General features: G+C 34.4%; 1 protein-coding gene across 22 annotated transcripts in view; it reads left to right on the forward strand.

Annotated features, from left to right (window-relative positions):
- Positions 1 to 21,080, forward strand: part of LOC127839330 (A disintegrin and metalloproteinase with thrombospondin motifs adt-1-like) — a 288,676-nt gene that overhangs the window by 250,056 nt on the left and 17,540 nt on the right. The window contains exons 1-7 of one of the 22 annotated variants that reach the window (XM_052367658.1): positions 282 to 388; positions 1,355 to 1,444; positions 3,133 to 3,306; positions 4,163 to 4,428; positions 7,063 to 7,213; positions 7,750 to 7,920; positions 9,804 to 9,974. The exons of the other annotated variants lie outside the window; for them this stretch is intronic. Of the exons in view, the coding sequence (XP_052223618.1) occupies positions 358 to 388; positions 1,355 to 1,444; positions 3,133 to 3,306; positions 4,163 to 4,428; positions 7,063 to 7,213; positions 7,750 to 7,920; positions 9,804 to 9,974 (1,054 nt within the window). The 5' untranslated portion in view covers positions 282 to 357. Of the gene's footprint in view, positions 1 to 281; positions 389 to 1,354; positions 1,445 to 3,132; positions 3,307 to 4,162; positions 4,429 to 7,062; positions 7,214 to 7,749; positions 7,921 to 9,803; positions 9,975 to 21,080 lie in introns of those variants that run through there. 22 annotated transcript variants of the gene reach the window in all.

The following is a 21,080-nucleotide window of genomic DNA, read 5'->3' on the forward strand; positions in this document are numbered from 1 at the left end:
TAATAGATAGCGCTATATTAGGACAAATTACATAATCTGAAGAACGATCAAGTTACTAGGACTATTTAAAATATAAATGTATAGGTTGTATATAATAAGATTTGCAGGCAGAAACAAATATTTTGTCAAATAATGGGTTCCTTTTTTGTCTTAAGATGAAAATATTGTTGTCGAACATAAGAAAATCACAATTTTCGTGGTCGGTCTCCTATAAACTTGCTTCGTCGAATCGTGATATTCAATTGCGAATGGTTCCAAATTAGGTAAGTTCTAAAATCCCACTTGTACGTGTTGATGGATGTATACTTCTTCTTACCATTAATTTAAGGTGAAAGCTATGTTCCGAATACATGAGTGATGAACTGGATTGTTTGCTTTTACGAATATGGTAAATGATTGCCTGCATGTACTTTTATGTCGACGTTATTGATAATTATATTACGAATGCAAGGTCTTTGTAAATATGATAGATTTTGGGATTTTGTTTGTATATATCTAACAGTAGGCATATCTCATGTAGATTATGTACATTGTCTTAAATATGGTGGCTTGGTTTTAACTAGGCCTTTGTAATTTACTATTACAACTACGTACGTAAACTATAGCAACGGTCAACATAAACATATACATGCAAAAAGACTGCTGTTCATTAACACATATTACCAGTGTTTGCGCCTACGCTGTAAAAGTATTCCATTTGGCAATAATATTGCCAGGGACGCATAATTTCGTTGCATGTTGCGTTCATGGGACGCAGAGAAAATAACAAAGTTAACGAATCAAAAGCTTAAAAATTAATTTCATAATAAATTAATAACATTTAATAAAATACGTTTATACTTAAATAAGCAGGTGTTTTAATAACTGAAAAATTAATGCATGCTTAAAACTGGATATCAATATTGGGACGCAACGATACGAAATTAAATTCAGCATGTTTGTTAGGCCTGGGTCCCAAGAACGCAGTGAAACATTTTGGAGAAATGCTGCCACTGATATTATATCTTTATTATACAAATACAGTACAAAACACTTTTTGTGTGATATTAATTCCGAGAGCAGCAAAGAAGGTTTTTGGTTCGGAACTGTTTTGCAGTTCTTGAGCCAAGTCCGTATCGTCTGTTTGCCTAAAATGTTGTGTTAATCAACATAATTCATTAACATGAAAAGTGTTCATAGTTGGGTGCGTCTTCTTACATGAATTACTCTACAAAAGTTTACGTTAATATACATGTACTATTAAAGCATTAGCGGCGATTGCATAATTTCGCTTTAGGCTTGCGACATCAAAGTCAAGTTTATTAAACGTTGCTACAAATATATTCACGTTCCCTTTTCTATATGCTTTCTGTAGAAATGATGCAAAAGGTGTTTGTCATCATTTTCGCCATCATTCTAGACGTCACTTCCGGAAGTAATATCTTACAGAAGAAGTTCCTGCTAGGTAAGAGAAATCTTATTTATTGATTGTATGGTTGCGCAACATGGACATGGATTCGTTTATGGCGTTTTTTATGTCGTTACTTTGACTAAGCATCACAGATAAAGTCGTAGGAACGACATTAGTAGCTCGTGGAAACGACTAAGTTATTCGTGCGATTGATTTCGTCGCTCATCGGAACGCTGCACTTTTCTTTTAAAAAAGACGTAGAAGCTTATGGGAACGAATAGGTCATTGGTGGGGGAATAAAAAGTCGTGGGAATGAGACCAGTCATTTGTGGTAACGACATAATCAAAACTCATGTTCTTTTAAAGATGATTCAGGTGAAAAATGCATCTACCAATGGGGCATGTGCATTCGGGAGCTGACTGTGTTTAACTGAGGACTGTTTGAACTCACTTACAAAATGACTTACAAAATGGCGTCGTTTTGATGATTTTTCACCGAATAGTACTTGTAGTTTCACTCGGTAAGCCACTTTATATTTCATTAAAATAAATACTCCCTTTGAGTGTTTTAAAGAAAAAAAGAATGACGTGTAAAACCATCAAACATACTTCCAGAAGTTATAATGATGGTGTCACTTATAGTATCAGAATATATGAGCAGACCTGATAGTCGTCATTTTTTGCTGCACAGCAATATAACTCGACCCCAAAGTAATTCACACGAACGAGATATGCTGTCTACGAATACAATTTTGGGGTATTGTTGCCATTCGCAAATTATTTGCAATAAAAGAGAAGATTTTGGCGAAGATGGTAATTCTAAATATTTAAATATGACAAAATGGATAAAATATCCGACTGCTACGAGTAAAAATGTGAATGAAAATGAGAAATGCTACCCAAATTGTTTATCTAGTTCAGCGCTAGGAAAACGATTTCGGGACGGGTTCTATAAAAAAATAGTATATATTAAGTTCAAATTAATAATACATATAATATGTGCAGTCGAATACTGTTGAGCTTTTTGGGAGCAAAGGTCTCAAAGAAAAATATATATGTGCAAAATCCAAATGACTCACCTCTTTAGGCTTCATTTTGACAGTTGTACTGAATATTTAATTATTTATGTATCTCGTGAAGCACAACGTATGATTTTAAGCGTATCCCTATTGGGGATTCAGAAGTTGGTTTCAGGGCGTGGTTTAGATAATGAAATTAAAAACAAAGGTTTTGTTGCTGTTGTTGTTGTTTCCCTTTTTAGTCGCATATCCACCAATCAAAATAGCTATGTCGTTACAACGTTTATCTAAGTTATTGGAATGAGTAACTAAATCGCGGTTACGAGTACACATTCAAAGGTCACATTTCTGCCAGCGAAGAATTACCTTAATAAGTTTTCATCTATTAATCAACACATGAACAGTTTACAGCTGAAGAAGCATATCGGCAATTTTCTAGCATGTTTAGATAGCATGTAAGGAATTTACAAGAAATACAGTCAAAAGAACATATGTGCATAAATCGTTGAACTTCTTAATAACACATACAGGTTATTTTGCCGTCTTTGTGCTTTTGGTCCCTAAATTTTTGAAAAGGTATGTCCCAAACTTTTCAAAATTGTGAAAAAAAGTAGTAGCAAATCTTTTAAAATTGTAAAGAAAGTGAGTGTTTCAAACTGTTAAAACGGCCAATGGCTCAAAAGTAAAAAAAAAACCGACATAAAGCATACCTCACTACTTCAGATGGCCAGGACAACAGTTGCGATTTCAACGCCGACACGCTGTGCTCCTGGCGCAACGTGCGCGATCTGAAAGCTGGAGAAATAAGCGACGATTTTGATTGGACGTTATATGGTGGCTCCACCCCCACTGACGACACGGGGCCCAGCTTTGATCACACAACCGGAACGGAAAAAGGTTTGGTGGCATGGGTACATAATCTTAGGTCATATGGTCATGTTTCCAGTATTGGTGACACGTGTTTCATCTTTTTAAAACAGTGTAACGGATTTTTTGTAAACTGTGTGCACTATTGTCACAGTTACATTTTCAATATCTACATCCTTTTCTATGTTTTTTTTATATATATTTCAATATCTACATTTTATTCTAGTTTGTTAACAATTTACTGTATTCATTAAAATACGGATATTGTGTTTCCTTTTATTCGGATACATGCCAATAAAATAACACGTAATTTCATGTACATTATGTCTCAAGCATAATTCGCCGCTGGTGGCAATATTCCTCTTTTTACATATATGGTACACACGAAAGAATAAAGCATTTTAAGCGATTGCTTCAAAATAGCTCACAACCAGTTTGGGGGTTATTATAACTATTGAGTTTCATTTGTTAACGTTTCATATCATTTTTCACTGTGATATTAACCGTGATACTATTCGACGTCATAAACAATTTTTTGAGTCGCGTCCAGATTAGCTTGTGCAGTCCGCACAGGCTAATCAGGGACGACACTTTCCGCTGTTTATGACATTTTTCGTAAAACTGAAGTTTCTTCTTAGCAAAAAAAACAATTTAGGCGAAAAGTGCCGTCCCTGATTAGCCTGTGCGGACTGCACAGGCTAATCTGGGACGACACTTCACGCACATGCATTATTCCCAGTTTTTTTCAGAACACGACTCATTTCATAACAACAACCATACAATTTCCCAAAACGTGTTGATATAAAGCAATTAAACATTGGCATTAAATTTAATCCATCCATATCAAAATATGTAGAAATAATAAATCCAAATTTCCTCTGTTTAGGTAAGTATGCATTCATCGAATCAAGCGCCCCGAGAGTCCTGGGGGAAAGGGCATGGATGGAGAGCCCGGAGATACATTCGCTCGGGCAGTCGGTTGTCTGCTTCCGGTTCTGGTACCATAAGTTTGGGGACAAAATGGGCAACCTAAGTGTCTACCACCATAGCCATGGTCCCCGGCCGGGAATCCTTGTCTGGAGTGACGTCACTGATCACGGGGACCGGTGGTTATCGGCGCAGGTTCCGTTGCCGGCCAATGTGAACTTCCGGGTCGGTAACTTAGTAGTTTCAGTAGTTTCAGTGTTCGCTTAGTACATCGACAATTGGTTAACGTGAATTAAATTGATGTTTTATCAATCAATTTTAAAGGGGCCTTTTCACAGATTTTGGCATCTTTTGAAGTTTGACATGAAATGCTTTTTATTGATAAATGTAAGCATTGGATACAAAAAGCTCCGGTAAAAAATCAAGAATAAAATTAAAAAAAGAAAAGAAAGGTTACCCTCAGCAGGGCTCGAACCACTGACCACTTTTTAAATGTGAGGAAACAGTAATACTGAACATTTACCATGCTCTAAAATAGCCACTATATGCATCTTTTGACGATTTAAAAACCTGAGAATTATAATTTGCAACGCGAAACGAATCAATAATTTGGAGAGTTCTGTTGTTTTCGTTAAAGTTTGTTATAGTTTGTGAAACTACGAGGATTGCTTATATCAAGTATAAAATACATCTGTCATTGGCGTCGCACTGATGTGTGGCGACTAGTATGTAATACGTTTTTTTTCGCTTATGGGAGGAGAAGTTATTTTACGGATCAATGTATATATTTTTGTTGTCAGAATGTCTTGCATAGTGGTGATGTTTTGTGTAAATTAGTGTAAATAAGTACTGCATGTGTGCCTATTACATTTACTACAACATTTATTGCCAATAATGCAATGCTAATTCTTTTAATTAATAACTGATCACAGGGACTGGGCAATAATAAAAGATCACAGGGACTGGGAAATACGCGAACCGGTGAAACTTTCTGGTTTTGTATAAAAACAAAACTTCTTTGTTCCACTATCCTAGCAACCACTTAGTTACTAATAAAGGCGTTAAAGAGCGCGAAGCGCGACACGTTGTATTAATTGTAATAATGAGTCTTGTTAAAGGAAGCAGCCGCTTATCAATGAGGAGAACCATCACATCACCCCAGTCTCATTACTATCAAGTCCTCATACAGGGTTGTTTTTTTAAGAACCACATATAGAAGGCCGCAGGCCTGACCCGTATTTTGCCAATGGTATGGACCCTTTGGTATGGACCTTTAACCCCGCTCACTATCCAGCGTTTAAACTTCAGGGTTTACATTTAAACCGACTATTAATAGCTTATTAATATCTAAGTAAGAAGGTGATTTTTCAAGCGGTTCCGTAGTGTAGTGGTTACACGCTCACTTCACATGTGAGAGGCCCAATTTTCGAACCCCAGTCTCAATTATTTTATTTGTGTTCTAAGTTAACTTTTTGTTTTGATGTAAACATTTTAGTTTAAATAAATATGCTGTTTTATTGTAACCATTTTTTGTTTCTATTATGCCCATGGAATATATGTGTGAGAGGGTGGGGGGACGTAAACACATTAAAACTTTTACAGTGTTTTCATATCAATGAGTACTCATCCCCTAAAATTAACTATGAAATATTTGGGGGTTACAACACAAAATCATAGATAATGGTTATTTGGGGGTTACAACACAAAATCATAGATAATGGTTATTTGGGGGTTATAACACAACATCATAGATAATGGTTATTTGGGGGTTATAACACAAAATCATAGATAATGGTTATACCAGTATCTTTTTCTATTTTTTTTTTAAATAATCGGCAAATATATATATATTTACAGTAGAAAAAATCGTTCCATGTAACTTCATTGAGTGCCTTTTACACTGAAATTCCCGACGCCCTATGATGCTTTGCATCAATACTTATCTTGTTGTATCAAGAATGATGGCCTAGTGGTCTAAGTGGTAGACGTTTTATTCCAGGACTCCAGAGATCAGTGGTTCGAGCCCTGATGAGGGTTACTTTATTTCTTTTTTTTAATTTTATTCTTGATTTTTTACTGGAGCCTTGAAGATCCAATGTTTACATTAATCAGTATGAAGCATTTAATGTCAAACTTCAAAATATGCCAAAATCTGTGAAAATGCCCTTTAAAAAAATCAAGGTCAACACGGCATGTTACATGAACTTCGGTCGGCTCAATTGATATGCCGTATTTTTTTAAGAAAGTGAAGATCCCCAATGTGTGTAGGGCACCAGGTCAAAGATCTGTGTCATATTACTTGTAAAATAGTAAAATGCAATGTGTCTACGCTGGATATCTAAGGAACACTTGATCACCCGAATATAATGCTGCTTTCTTGAGAAGACCAAAGACACACAACAGGTGTACGGGCTATTGGTCCGGCGGGATTTTACCATGATATTAGTTTTTCTATTAAGACCATTTTGCTTACGCAGTCAAAACGCTGGTTACTCGGGAAATCTTTCTATTAAGGTCAACCAGTACGGTCAGGGGTCAAGATAACATACACACATGTTTACCGGACGCTTTAACGTATGCTAATATAAATCATTATGGGTCTTTAGGAAATTAAAACCTCTAAAAAATTACAAAGTTCAGTGACACAGGTACATGGCCTAAATACTTATTTTAAAATAATCTCGAAACAATCGCTCAGCAACTTCACTGCAAGTCAGGACAGAAAAACAAAATAGTTTTTTACGTCTCCTTCCATTAAAATGTCTATTAAATATTTTGTGGATGCCAGTCGTGTAACCCACAGGTTATATATTCTTATTTTTATAATTATTTAAATCTCTTACTTTCCATCTCTCGAAGATCATCTTGGAAGGTGTCATAGGTGACGGATACCTCGGGGATATAGCCGTCGACGACGTAAGCGTCGGTAATGGATACTGTTTGGTTACACCGCCGGAAGCGTCTCGGAGCAACGTCACTCCTCCACCCGTGACATCAGCGCCGTCCCCAAGTACCCGGAAGTTTACATTGATATGAGACGCAATTGTTTGAACTATGAATTTGTAATGATCTAGATCGCATGGAAGAAAAAAATATATATTAAAGAACCATAAATATCTGAAAACAAACAATTCAAGCAGTCAGTTTTCAGAAAGTTCCACAGTAAACTTAACAAATGTTGTTTAACGAATAGTATTACACAAATTTGCTACTTTAAAGCGGAGTAAAAATTATTTTAACCAACATTGGTCGTATCTTGTCATACATCTAGCAAACAATGAAGCTACGACCATATTTTAGCTTACAACTAATAAACATTAACAATATAAGTATTCCTTCAAAAAAATAAACGTGATACACTATGTGGAAGTGAATATAATTACGTAATATAACTTTAATAACTGTTGTTGCTTAAGGATTGCTCTTCCTCAAAATCGAAATGTGACTTGAATTTAATTTGTGAATGAAATACGTATAACGTGTAAACAGAAGAGCTTATTCGGTCACAAGTATACGCACCATTCAAAATGTGAGTTCTTTCCACAGTTGACGGCTCGTGGGGAATGTGGACCACGTGGTCAGTGTGTTCGGTGTCGTGCGGTGGAGGGAACCAGTCTAGGTCAAGGTCGTGTGACTTTCGAGCGGGGGTTAGACACGGGGCTGATTGCCCGGGGGACAGCATGGAAAATAGGAATTGCAACACGGAACCTTGCCCAGGTTGTTTTATATATTTGATTTTTTTTTTTTTTTTTTTGGCGTTTAACATTTGTTCATTCAGAGGTAGGTTAAACTGCGCAGACTGGGCCTGCAGAGGAGATCTTAACCTTTGATAGTTCAATGTACATGCCGAGTTATACGACAACAACAAGTGTGCAAATAAGCTGCCATATCTCTTAATTATGGAATGTCTTTCTGGTTATTGTTTTATGACAACACACGCAGATTTGCAATCCCGCTAAGGTTGTTTAAAGCGAGATTATACGATTTTGTCAAAAAATTATTAATTTATATAAAATGTTTAAAGAAAGTTATTAATCATATTTTTCAAAATAAATTAAAATAAAAGTTAAGAAGAACATTGTTTCGAAAAATGCGAAATAAGCCAGATATTTAATTTTGAAATGGAAAATGTCTGTACAGTCGACTTCGCCAGCATGTAAATCATGCATGTACGATGTGAATCTAAATTTAGTTTAACGATTCATTTCAAATTCCTGCAACGATATATATTCATACGACACACGAACACAAACTAAAAAGACCAATGCTTCGGTTATTGTAGGAAAATATGTACGAAATATCTTCGTCACAATCGGCTCGGGGTACTAATTTGTCTATGCTGCATTTTTTGAAATTCGTCTTCAATGTATAATTTTTCTTGTCTATTTTGTATTATTGTAACTTAACTTAACACATATATAAAATCGTATAATCTCGGTTTAATTACAGTTAGTGACTAACATATGGGGTTACATGTAATTGGTATGTGTTTTCGAGTTGGATGACATAATGGAATTATCGGATTGATGTTAACTTCCGTCTTGCCGTTAAATGAATTAGATTGACCCGATAAGGGTGTAAGGAGATGAGCTTGCTTTATGTAATAACTAATATTTATTCAAGAGAACTACCTTGGCTTGACAGTTAACAGGGTGAAGATTCAACGGGGTTTTCAGTGGTTTACACATGGGCTGGACAGAATGTTAACTCACCGTTAAGAGCTTTAAGTTTTGCATATATCTCAAGTTATTGAAATTTATTTGCAAAAAATCGTTAGTGCATAAAAGACAGATTTTCTTGCAGTTTGTGTCGATATCTCAAGGTATAAGACTAAATCCTTGAATACGTCTGAAATCGGTGACACAATTTCTCGTTGCGTGAAGCATAATTGTATAAATGTTTGCAGAACACATAGATTTTTTAACAATAACACATGCTTAGTAAATAAAGTAATTATGATGTACTTCACATTGCCATATGCATAATAAATATCAGTCTTGTATGCACCTGTTGAAATTCTTAAGAAAAATTATTTTAAAAAGTTATTCGAAAAAAAAACCACCACTTATCGGTTCCCAAAACGTCACGATATTCTGCACCCTGGTTATCGTCTACAGAAGAGGTTGGACGTGTTTTTTTAAGTAGTATGACTCTTATCATGTATAGGAGTTCTGGATATATTCGTTTCACTAAATACAATATATTGTTCTAAGAATAGTTAATGGACTTAATCGCGCTGTGTTAATAACAAAATAAATCTCCATTAAATGTTCGTCGAGTTGTATGCGTCTTTATTCCATCGAATTACGCATCGCACACATGCTTTATTATGAAACTCACAGTATGTGCCCTTTTAAAACGTAGACATAGGGCGAGTTCCTGAAGAAATAAGTGCATGACCAAGCCATACACATGCTTTATTGCCGGGTGTAATATAAACATTGATGGCCATGACCGCCTCTTACTGCGGTAGCCAGTCCGCCTGTTAGGCAATATACATATCTAGCAAAGACTTCTCTATGTTCATTTTGTTAACGTATTTAAACCATATTTTATTACGAAACTTACAGTTGTAGCTTACACACTCTTTACTGTTGTAGTGGACGGTTTTTGGACCCCATGGTCACACTGGTCCGAATGCACAGTCACGTGTGGAGGCGGGACAGGTACTCGTGACAGAACGTGTCAGTACCTACCAGTGGCACCACGTGGTCATAACTGCACGGGGCAAGCCACAGAGAGGCGTACGTGCAACGCAGCCGTCTGTCCATGTATGTAAAATAAACCTCTTACCGACCAATATGAAAGGCGATACGAATATTCTTGATTTTCGTAATTAAGAAGTGGTCTCCCATTCGGGAAGGTATCACGAGTATCACGTGTAAAAAGCGGTCCGTCTAAAATGCGAATATGACTCCTATCCGCGGATTGATCGAAAAGTGCGGATATGGACGAATACAGGCAATATCGACACTTTTTCTGCAATGTTTAATAAAAAAAACACAACATGTGTTAAATATGTTAGTATTGTCTCAAGATATAACAATTGAATAGACATTATCATTTTTCCAACATAATATCACTTTAAAATCGATAATCCACCGAATCCAACAAATGTCCTCTATATATTATAGTTTATTAGTACGTACAAATATGCACGTCATTTTATTTATTCAAATGAACAAAGGATATCGTAGTGCTACATTTAAATGTTTCAAGAATGATTATAACCATTATAGTTGCGCTGTTATTGGAAAGCAATGTATGTCCCGCTAAAATTTTAGATTTTTAGTTAATATTATGTTTTATAAGTGAATGTAACAGCTGTAATATTGATCTTTAAAATATAGGCTTCGTATTTTAACTTTTCGGGATATTGAATATGAACTGTTGAAATAAAAATGCATTATTTGACATTTTGCCACCAGCTGAAGACCATCATTGTGATGTACAAAGTGACCTCAACATTTCAAATTTTGAAGAGGTTGAAACAACCAAACACATTGTTTATAAATCTGACAGATACATGTACATTGATTTATTAAGTACTTTGAAAAGTGAAAACATGTCTAAGCCAGATTTTGACCATTTTTTGTCCCTTTGCACCAATGAGATATTAGATGAAATTAAATCTAGGACAAAAGGTCAACATGAAAAAAACATTCAAGGCCAGTCAATGAAATAAATTTCAAGCGTGTTAGATATGAGGATTCTCTGGAAGTAAAAGAAAAGAAAACGGCTAAATAAATTTAAAACAAAATAAAGGCAAAATTATCTCCATATCAGACATTTCCTTAGTAACATTCTAGGATGGCAATCTAGCAAGCCTGATTTGTTAGTATCTGTTCTATCAATCTGTTCAGTCATTTTGATAGTAATACACTAAATGTTTGTATTTATTGATATAAATCATTAAATTAATCTTTCAATTGACTACTAAACACCAATATACAATTCAAAAATGAATATTTGCAAAAAATGGCATTTACACAACTTTTAGAGCAAATTTTGCTTAATTTTTACACAATTGTTTTACTTCAAAACAAAATCTGACATTTGCATTTTGAAGTTTTTGTCTGTACCATTGCTTTTTAATATTAAAAAAGCTCCTGGATGACTTTTTGACACTTGCAGGTCTTTATTGTGGGGAATTCGGAACTTGACCGTGCTTTGCTCTATGAATTCATTCTCGTTATCCCAATAATAATGTTTATATTTTAGTTTTTCACTACCAAACTTGGAAGAAAAAAAATGTTTCATCAGTGAATTCAGTGTATTTTGCAATATTTTATCTTAATATCCGCAGTATTTTTATAAATAATTAAAAGTAATGGGGATTTTGGGGGATTTTGGTTATTACGGGTATTTCGGTATTACTACACACCATTCTATACATAAATGGTGACGTCACTACGTTATTGTCACCTCTATACTTAGACGCATCACGCACCTCCATTTGGAGGCATTTATGACTACGACACAAAGAAGTCCGCGGATGAATGAAGAATTTGCTTTATAAGTAAACTTTCATGTTATGATATAAAAGTTAAGTATAATTTTGTTCAGTCTTACGGTCTTATGTTAGTATCAATTAAAATTTTCGTAAGTTTTCAACAATTTCGCTCTTTATTCATTTTTTTAAAACTGTACTTTCACTTTCGGCTGTATAACAACATGTATCCTTTATTGACGAAAGTTTGCAGTGAAATAGCGTTTTCAAAACCGCTTAAAAAGTTTCAGAAGGTGTATCTGATGCGTGTTATGAATAGACACAATGTCATAGCTATATTGCCGACTAGTATGGGAACAATTTGGTATTTCAAGTGGCTCCATTTGCATTGCAAGAGAAGTTCAAATTGACTTGTTCAGTTTGTTGAATCGAGGGCTTAAAAGAAAACTGCAGTATCTCCTTCTTTATTTAATATGAGTTACAACAGTCTTCCGTTCACCCCTCGAAATTTTGACACCCTAATTATATATTTTTTTAAAAGTGCCTGAGATATTTTTTTCTTTAAATAAACGAGATCAATGAAAATTTTAGTAAAAGCACAGCATTGATGTTCTATGATGGTCATTTTTTAGTGGAATAGTATGTTACAATAAAACAATTATAACTATTGTATTAATGAATTTAGATTAGGTGTCATCTTTAAATGGGGTAGTTATTCATTATATGAGATTAGCACATTATATAGTTGAAAAATAAATAACACTTTAATGACTTACCATATTAAAATAAAGTAGCATAGAATATGTTGCAGGTCATAAAATGTAAAACTGAAATTGAAGAAGCTTTACAAATATTTTACACTGACAACACTGTTGGTTTTCCAAAAAAAATCCTTCCTATCTACCTGCCCTAGTTTTTTGGGGCAAATTTAAATATTATTAATATCATTGAATTAAATTATTAAAATATCAATATGTTTTGATTACATTAGCTTATTTTATTATTAATAATAAATACTTTGCAAGGAAAGTCCAATTCTGTTTTAATTAGTCTTAATTAGGTACTAGTAAAATTGAAAATATCAGTGACATCCAACACTTGGCTTATATGCGTATGAATGCATATTTTCTTTGACAGTTACATAGTACCCTATGTAATGGATTAAAAACAACAAATAACTATAGTTCCACAACCCAGCCCATGTTGACTCAAGCGGAATTAATTCATCAATTGATCCTATTTAATTATATAAAAAACAACATGTGTAAGATTTTGAGAATATCCCATGTATTCCCCTAGTATTCCTCTAGTACACCAACATGCAGGTCTTACTAATGATTTACATGCACTCCTTAAACAGTTTAACAAAAATAATGAATGATTAATCCAAAGAAAACAACAAACAAGCTGCTTCATATAAAAATATTACATAAGCAAAATAATCATTTTATAATAAATCAAGATTATACTTCAACCAAACCATTATAAATTTATTGTGGGGTGGGGGTGGGGGGGGGTAATGTAAGCACTAAAACTAAAATGGGGGAAATGTCTGGGGAGGGAACATCTTAGGGGGGGCGTCCGGAATTCCTGCTAAGGGCGACAGTGTTGTTAATGTGTCTTTAGAAGAAATAACTGAAGGAAAGTACTCATTGGTGTATGCCCATCCAGAAGCATTTCTGAGCATATCAATTGGAACAGCAATATTGAGTGCATTCGAAAGAGATATAACTGTTTCATGCATTGCTTTTGGTGAAGCCCACAAGTCATGGTCCTGTAATGGTAGCTTTCTTATTAGGGAATTTTATACTTATTTTTTACTCTACAATCTAGCTCTTTTGTCATAAAATGAGAAGTTTTATTATCCAACAGGTTTTGTGTTTGAACCTCACAAATTTTATAATACCAAAGTCCCATCATATAATCATCATCACAATCAGCAGCAGCATTATCATATCATCATCATCATCGTTAGCAGCAGCATCATTGTGTTGTATTATCAGAATTAAATACAAATACAAACACAGCCATTACAACTCTTACTACTACTGCTACTAATTAATTAATTATCTACTACTACAACAAGAACAGCAACTACTACTACTGATCTTACTTCTACTACCACTAGTCTACTACTACTACTACTACTACTACTACTACAACTGCTACTACTTCTACTGCTACTACTACTACTACTACCACCACCACCACCACAACCACCACCACTACTACTACTACTACTACTACTACTTGGTACACCAGAACGTGTTGTCCATGGAGACGATAATGAGAACTTCCAGAGTATTGATCGAACCCACGCCCAGCGGACATCATTCTCTACACCATAGCGACCATAAATTAATATTTGACGCCATGTACAACATAATTCACCTTATTACAAAAAACATGGAATTCACAAAATGACTTAAAATGCTTTAAAATAAATGCAAATTTGAAATTTGAAACAAAACAACCTAAGCAATACATAATAAGAAACACTACATTATTGAAACACTGATACCATGAACATTTTAGGGTGTAACACCTTATGTACATGTACCAGACCTTTTATGTACTACCGGTACTTTGAAACTTTATGTACCACCTACATAAAATATAGGTGTTATTGTCCATTTATTCATAGCAGTCCTAATGAATTAAGGTCATTCTCTAAACATGATTAAAGTCTAAAGAAGGAAATAATTTGATTTTTTTACAGTTTGAACATTGAGGTCATTCTCTCTTCTCTTCAAAGTATCACATTTCAATTATGCAATATAATACAAACATTTTAGACTTTATAATCCTTAGTCAGGATAAGATAAGAGACAAATGAATTTTTATAATTTACTTCAATTTCAGGTAAGACTAATAAATCATTTATTAAGTACTATATGTACTTGGGCTAATAAATTAAACTTAGACACTAAGTGACACTTAGACAATCTGACAAAATATAAAATCTATGGCCAATATATAAGTCTTAATTCATAAATACTATCACACAAAATACATTTCATCAATAACACACATTCATATTAAATTAGTTATCTCTTTATATTATAAATATAGTACATTAAGTGTCAGATAGTGGTACATAAAGTGTCGGTACATAAACGGACTGGTACGTAATGTGTGACATTCAACATTTTAAAAATCAGTTAACAATATATGGACTTTATTGTTTTGCATATACGCAATCAAAGCATATTTATTAAAAATTAAAACACACTGTTCATGGCTGTATCTTTTTATTTATACATGCATAAACTATTCTGGTTATTAATACATTTTTAAAATTATATATAAACAAGAGCACCACATTATGGGTGCCAAGCTAGGCTGCGGTGCAGTTTTGAATAAATGAAATTTATTAAAAGAATTTTTAGAGGTTAGTGACCTTGACCTTTGACCGAGTGACCCCAAAATGGGTGTGGTGTGTAGAAATCATCACGGTGCATATACATGTGAGGTTTCAATGTTATAGGTGGAAGCACTTTGATTTTAGAGCCGATGTAAAGATTTTAGCATGACGCGGACATCTGACGACGAGCTATGACAATACCTAAGGTTTTCCCCGAAAACAGCCGAGCTAAAATTGAGCGCCATTAGTCCAAATTTTTGACGCTCTTAAATATTAAGCTACTTTTTATATGGGTAATATTTGGAGCAAAGAATTTAGCCCATATAAAAAGTATCTCTAAATTCTTTGCGCGTCTTATAAATAAGACTAGAGCGCCATATAAATTAAATGGAAAACATACAACATTATGTCAAGAAGAATAAAGCTGTAAAAATCTCACCTGCTCGTCTTTGATGTTGCAATTAGCACATTCAGCATTTTCAGTATCTACTAAATAAATATATGAAAGTGCCAAATGTCCAAGATACTATGACGTCCTCCTCAAAATGTTAGATCCTTTGAACTCCATTTATTTATCGTTTAACGTTATTTTGCAATAGCATCGTTCCGACATGAATTCATGTCGGAAGCTTTAACGGCATCAAATTCATATAACAGCACAGAATAATCATGCAATAAATTATTAAACATAAAATATAAACATTATTTTACTAATTGCATTAGAAAAATGTTTATACAAACTTACAAGTAATGATAGTCCAGACCTTAAAACACTACCACTGTTCAAATTCCATATTGTTGCCATATAGCACTGTGTAAATTGAAAGTTGCATAATGTTACCTCATTGGTCGGTTATAAATACATTGTTTCTCTATATATAGTATTCGATTTAGACGAAAATAATAATTTACGTGGAATGTCATATTAGTTTTCCATTAAAACTTTGATCTTGCTGTGTGTGTTTATGGACGTTATTAATTATGTTATACTTATTTTTGTATTTCATTAAGAATTAGAACGTGTAGCCCTTTTTGTTAACTGTTTTTAGCAAACGATTCACGGCTTAATAAGACACGGAAAATAGTTAAAGCGACACTTTCATTTAAAGGTTTAATGTGAACAATATTAAATGAAACCTTTTTTGGTATTAATATATTTTATTGACATGTTAAATTCGATACTTGAAAAGGTGTTTAGTCTTTAAAAAGATGTCGCTGATATTGTTAATTTCAATAACTGTTAATATGCTTAATCTTGTGTAAGAAATTGAATAGTTTCACTGAGTTTTTTCCCGCCTAAAATCCGATATCGTAAAACGCGCAACGGTTAAGAATAAGGTCTCAATAAGTTTAAGTATTCAGATCTGAATATCAGCAGCTGTGCCAGCTGGGAGCCCCGTTTTGGCTTTAACAACCGCAAGCGAAACAACATACCTTTTTAAGTCTTGCACTTAGACTCCATGATCACAAGTATAGGTCCCTGCTGTGGCGTATGACACCATAGTGTTATTTAGTATTGGTCGGCACAGTATCTGATCATAACGAGACAATTGGTTTGTGCTGAACACAGGGGCAATAAAACCACAGATCTATCAATAAACAATATTATTGAGATATCTTTTATTGAACACCGCGATAAAAATGCTCAAACCACGGACTCTAGATTACACGGATAAGAAACATGGCAACATTCTCAGAATCATCACTGCTATATGTGTAATCACCTAACAATTCGTCTAAAAATAATTTATATATTTGAGTTGAAGACGATGTACTGTTGTATAAGTCTGAATAAACTATCTGTCTGCCTGTCTTAATCAAAGCCGTCATCGTCCCAGTGAAAAAAAATCTTATTTTGAATAGTTGAACATGATGCCCTAATGTCAAAATACGAAATGACCCGCGTAACACCGACCGTGATTTTCAAGAATCTTTAATAAATTGATAATTTAAGGTAAATAACATTTTATATAATTATACATAATTCCCTCGTTGATAATTAACAGCAAACGATGAATGTTTTTGACACCCATTTTATCTCAAGTATGCATGCAAAGCCGAATAAAATCGAGAGGGTCCGCTATATACGCTGTTTCATCATAAATTTAACACCCTTTCTGTGTTATAAACAAGAGCTGAAATACTTAATTTATTAAGATTTATTTATAATAAGCTTTATTGATATGTTTCGTGAACAAAATACTACAATATATCATAAAAAATATAATAATCATGGCAAAGGAAATTCAATGGCCGGTTTCTAAACAAAAGCATAATCGCCGAGACCGTAGCATCAGTTCAGTGCGTTAGGAACGCGCGCTACTTTCTTTCGCCTTCATTCCTTAATTACTTTCGTTTTGAAACAATTTTTTTTTCTATCGTATACAGAATTCTATTCTCCTAAGCAAGATGTAATTTTTAAAACTGAACTCCAAATATAAACGCTACAAATTGGTATTAAGTACGAACATGTCAACCGTAAATCTAGATTCTAAAACTCCAAAACGGTATGATATTTGAAAAAGTTAAAGTTATAACTCGCCGGGCTGTCGAAATCAGAAGAAAAACTTAATATATATTTATATATCTGTTTACTACGTAACGTAAGCTTTCTAATGATATATAATTTGTCAAAATCGGCCGAGAAATGAAACTATAATTCAACAAAAGACGTGAGTGGGTACATCAAAATGTATAACCTCGGCGCTTCGCTGTACGCTAATTGTACAAAATCGATAGCCACAATACGGTAAAACGCGCGGTGGTAAAACATAAAATGTTTATTTCTTGTGTTTATCTCGCTATAAATCCATTAATAACAACGTGAATATACTAAAACGTATATTTTTGAAAGAGGAATTAATAAGCAACAAGATAACGTATAAACCAATAAAATCGGATGAATAGTTTTTGCATAAGATTGAATTTACTACAGTAAGGGTCAAATACTCGATTCATCTCCTAACAATATACACTCCGTGATACAACTGGTAGTTTTAACACACACATATAGGTTCCATTTAATTAAAGAGTACAGAAAGCTAAAAAGTGATGTGGTTTGTTGTACAACAACAATTGGTTATGTGTAACCTATTCAAAAATAATTTCGTTCAAGATAATTCAATGTAATTCTATAAACGACAAACACACGAAGTGTGTGGTGTATGTTTATTTTTAAAAATGTACATAAGTGGTTTAAAAGCACAATTTTTACACATTTAAGAGGTAATCGCTCACATATATGTCTAATTAATGATAATTTTATGCATTAGCAAAGATTTAACGAGAAAAACTGAAGTTTTAGTTGAACTCAATTTGCTATAGGAAAACGACGGTAGCCGTTTAGACGTAAGCGGGGTAGCTTACGTCTAATTATTTGGACTAATTTTATCCCTGATTAATCCTCTCACACATGAGGCCTACATGTAAGATTCCTTGTAATGTTCACAGCGTTTATTTTAAATCGTTTACGTTCTCAAATTTCAGCAGGTATTTAATTATAAATATTTATTAATGATTTTGATTTATTTACTATTTCGAAGATACAGTCTTGCAACGTGTTTAGTTAGTCTAAGTTACGTGTTTAGTGATTCTTACAAACAATAGACTGACATGAAAAGTGGCTCCTTTTGAAGCATAAACTGCATCCATGTATATATTACAGCTGGCCCGGTTTGATGGGGCCTGTTTTTGATAATAATTAATTACCATTTTTCACTTCCGTGTTTATTATGTTTACCAACGCCATGATGGAAAAAAGTCCGTTTCCCACAATGCTTAGCGCGCATTCACACAGGTCAGTAAGACCGGTGTGACACAATGACTACACACCGCATTTTGAACCAAACAATAACACCTTTGTAATAGAATTTTCAAAATTAAGATCAATACCAAAAGTTTTATCGAAATATGTCATAATTTCAAAAATATGGGGTTGGCTGAATTTATAGGAACTATAGGCAGAAGGATACTTGTATTTACCCTTTTTGCATGTGGACAACCAGTGATTACAAAACATGCTACATATCTATTACTCACGAATGCAAATGTAGGGCAGAGGTGACTGAAATATTTTCTAGAATGGGCTGTAATATGGTACGCTCCTTTCTCTCATGTTTCGGAAGAACTCTGCGCTGAGGTAAATTCTCAGTCGGAACTTTTTAACGATTGACAGAGTTAGGTCCGATGCCGTCTGCAAAGTGGTCCGAACATACCCGTGTGTACAACGTTGGGACAATTCTTCCGGCTTATTGCCATTACCCAAGCTTTTCTTGTACATGGGTCCTTCGACATTTTATGTAAAGCCACTTTCTTTGAAAATTTACCCACTCTGCCGCTGAAATTATGGCACTCAAAGATAGAGCAGTAGTCTTTCCCCATTGTTTATATTGACACCGGAAGTGGGTATACCTTCCCGCACGAACGACAACTCTGTTTACACGGAATTACGAAAATCCAAAATTGAAATGAACATTGCAGAAAAAGTGTCGATATTGCTTATATTCGTCCATATCCGCACTTTTCGGTCATATCCGCGGATATGAGTCATATACGCATTTTAGACGGACCGCTTTTTACCCGGGATACTCGTGATACCTTCCCGAATGGGAGACAACTTTTTAATTACGAAAAGACCGAATACTTGTCAAAACGATCATCCACAGCGAATGCATACCTGGCTTGTACGGAATAAAACACTAAGAAATTTTAAAAAGTTTCAAGATTTATAATCAGCATTTTCAGAAAGCCAATGGCCAATGCGGAAGCAATTTATGTTAACAATATCATTAAAACTATGTACATTATTATGAAACTTACTTAAATTATGATGCGCAAGGTTGCTAAACATTATAAATAATAGTATGATACAAACATAAATAATATCAATCAATATTTTCAATAGTTTTATAAAGAGATGTGTTCTTCTGAAACACAATTCCCCCTACTGCGCCGCTTTGAAATAAAATTTATATTTATCATTTGGCAGGTATAGAAATATTCTCCCTTTAAAGCTTATTACTTCCCTTGGATTGTGTCCAATCAAACCGGGGGGGGGGGGGGGTCTGTAGACAGTCAAAAATGACCATGTCAGACATCACTGACAACCAAGGTCTGTGGTTTATCAAAGAGATCATAGCCAGAGTTCATCATGTATCTATGGACATAAGTCCACAGGTATGTAATGAACCCTACCGAAATATATAATCTGAGATTTATAATTATATAAATTACTTCCCTTGAAAATAATTGTCTCTAACAAATCTCTATTTTTAGTAGCAAATAATTAAAAGCCACTACCGTGACTGTAGATTCACCACTCAAAATGTGCAGCTCCATGAGATACATATGCATGCCAAATATCAAGTTGCTATGTTCAATATTGAATAGTTATTTCCCTTTAAAGCTTATTAATTCCCTTGGATTTGTATTTTTGACCTTAGACCTTGAAGGATGACCTTGACCTTTTACCACGATGTGTTTGTTAGAAACACAATGCCGCCTACTGCGTTTTTTCGACCCCGTTACGTAGTTTTTGACCCGGAATGACCCATATTTGAACTTGACCTAGATATTAATACAACTTATGACCAAGTTTTGTAAAGATCGGAAAAAAACTATCTCAATTAGAGAGCGGACTCGAAAAGTGTGACAGACTGACAGACAGTGCGAAAACTATATACCCCTTTTCTTCGAAAGGGGGCATAAAAATTAAGAACACAATATAAAACAGGAGTAGCGATACTTGTCACTATACTCGTATATAGAATGTGACATTTCTTTGTCCAGTGGACGGCTTTTGGACCATATGGTATCCATGGGAGGTGTGTTCTGTCACGTGTGGTGGAGGAAACCAGTCTAGAACTCGGTTGTGCATCTTTCCGGGGGTTCCGCACGGGACTTACTGTTAGGGGGACTCGACGGGGAATAAAACATGCAATACAGAATCATGCCCAGGAAGGTGTCTCCTTGATTGCTTATAAAAAAATCGTCTGTCTGTACAACTGCTCGAATCGCTTTGTCGATATCAGCTGTTGCCATAAACAATACACATATTTTGGTTTG

This window comes from Dreissena polymorpha, chromosome 7, assembly GCF_020536995.1.
Source record: "Dreissena polymorpha isolate Duluth1 chromosome 7, UMN_Dpol_1.0, whole genome shotgun sequence".
Classification (NCBI taxonomy): Eukaryota; Metazoa; Mollusca; class Bivalvia; order Myida; family Dreissenidae; genus Dreissena; species Dreissena polymorpha.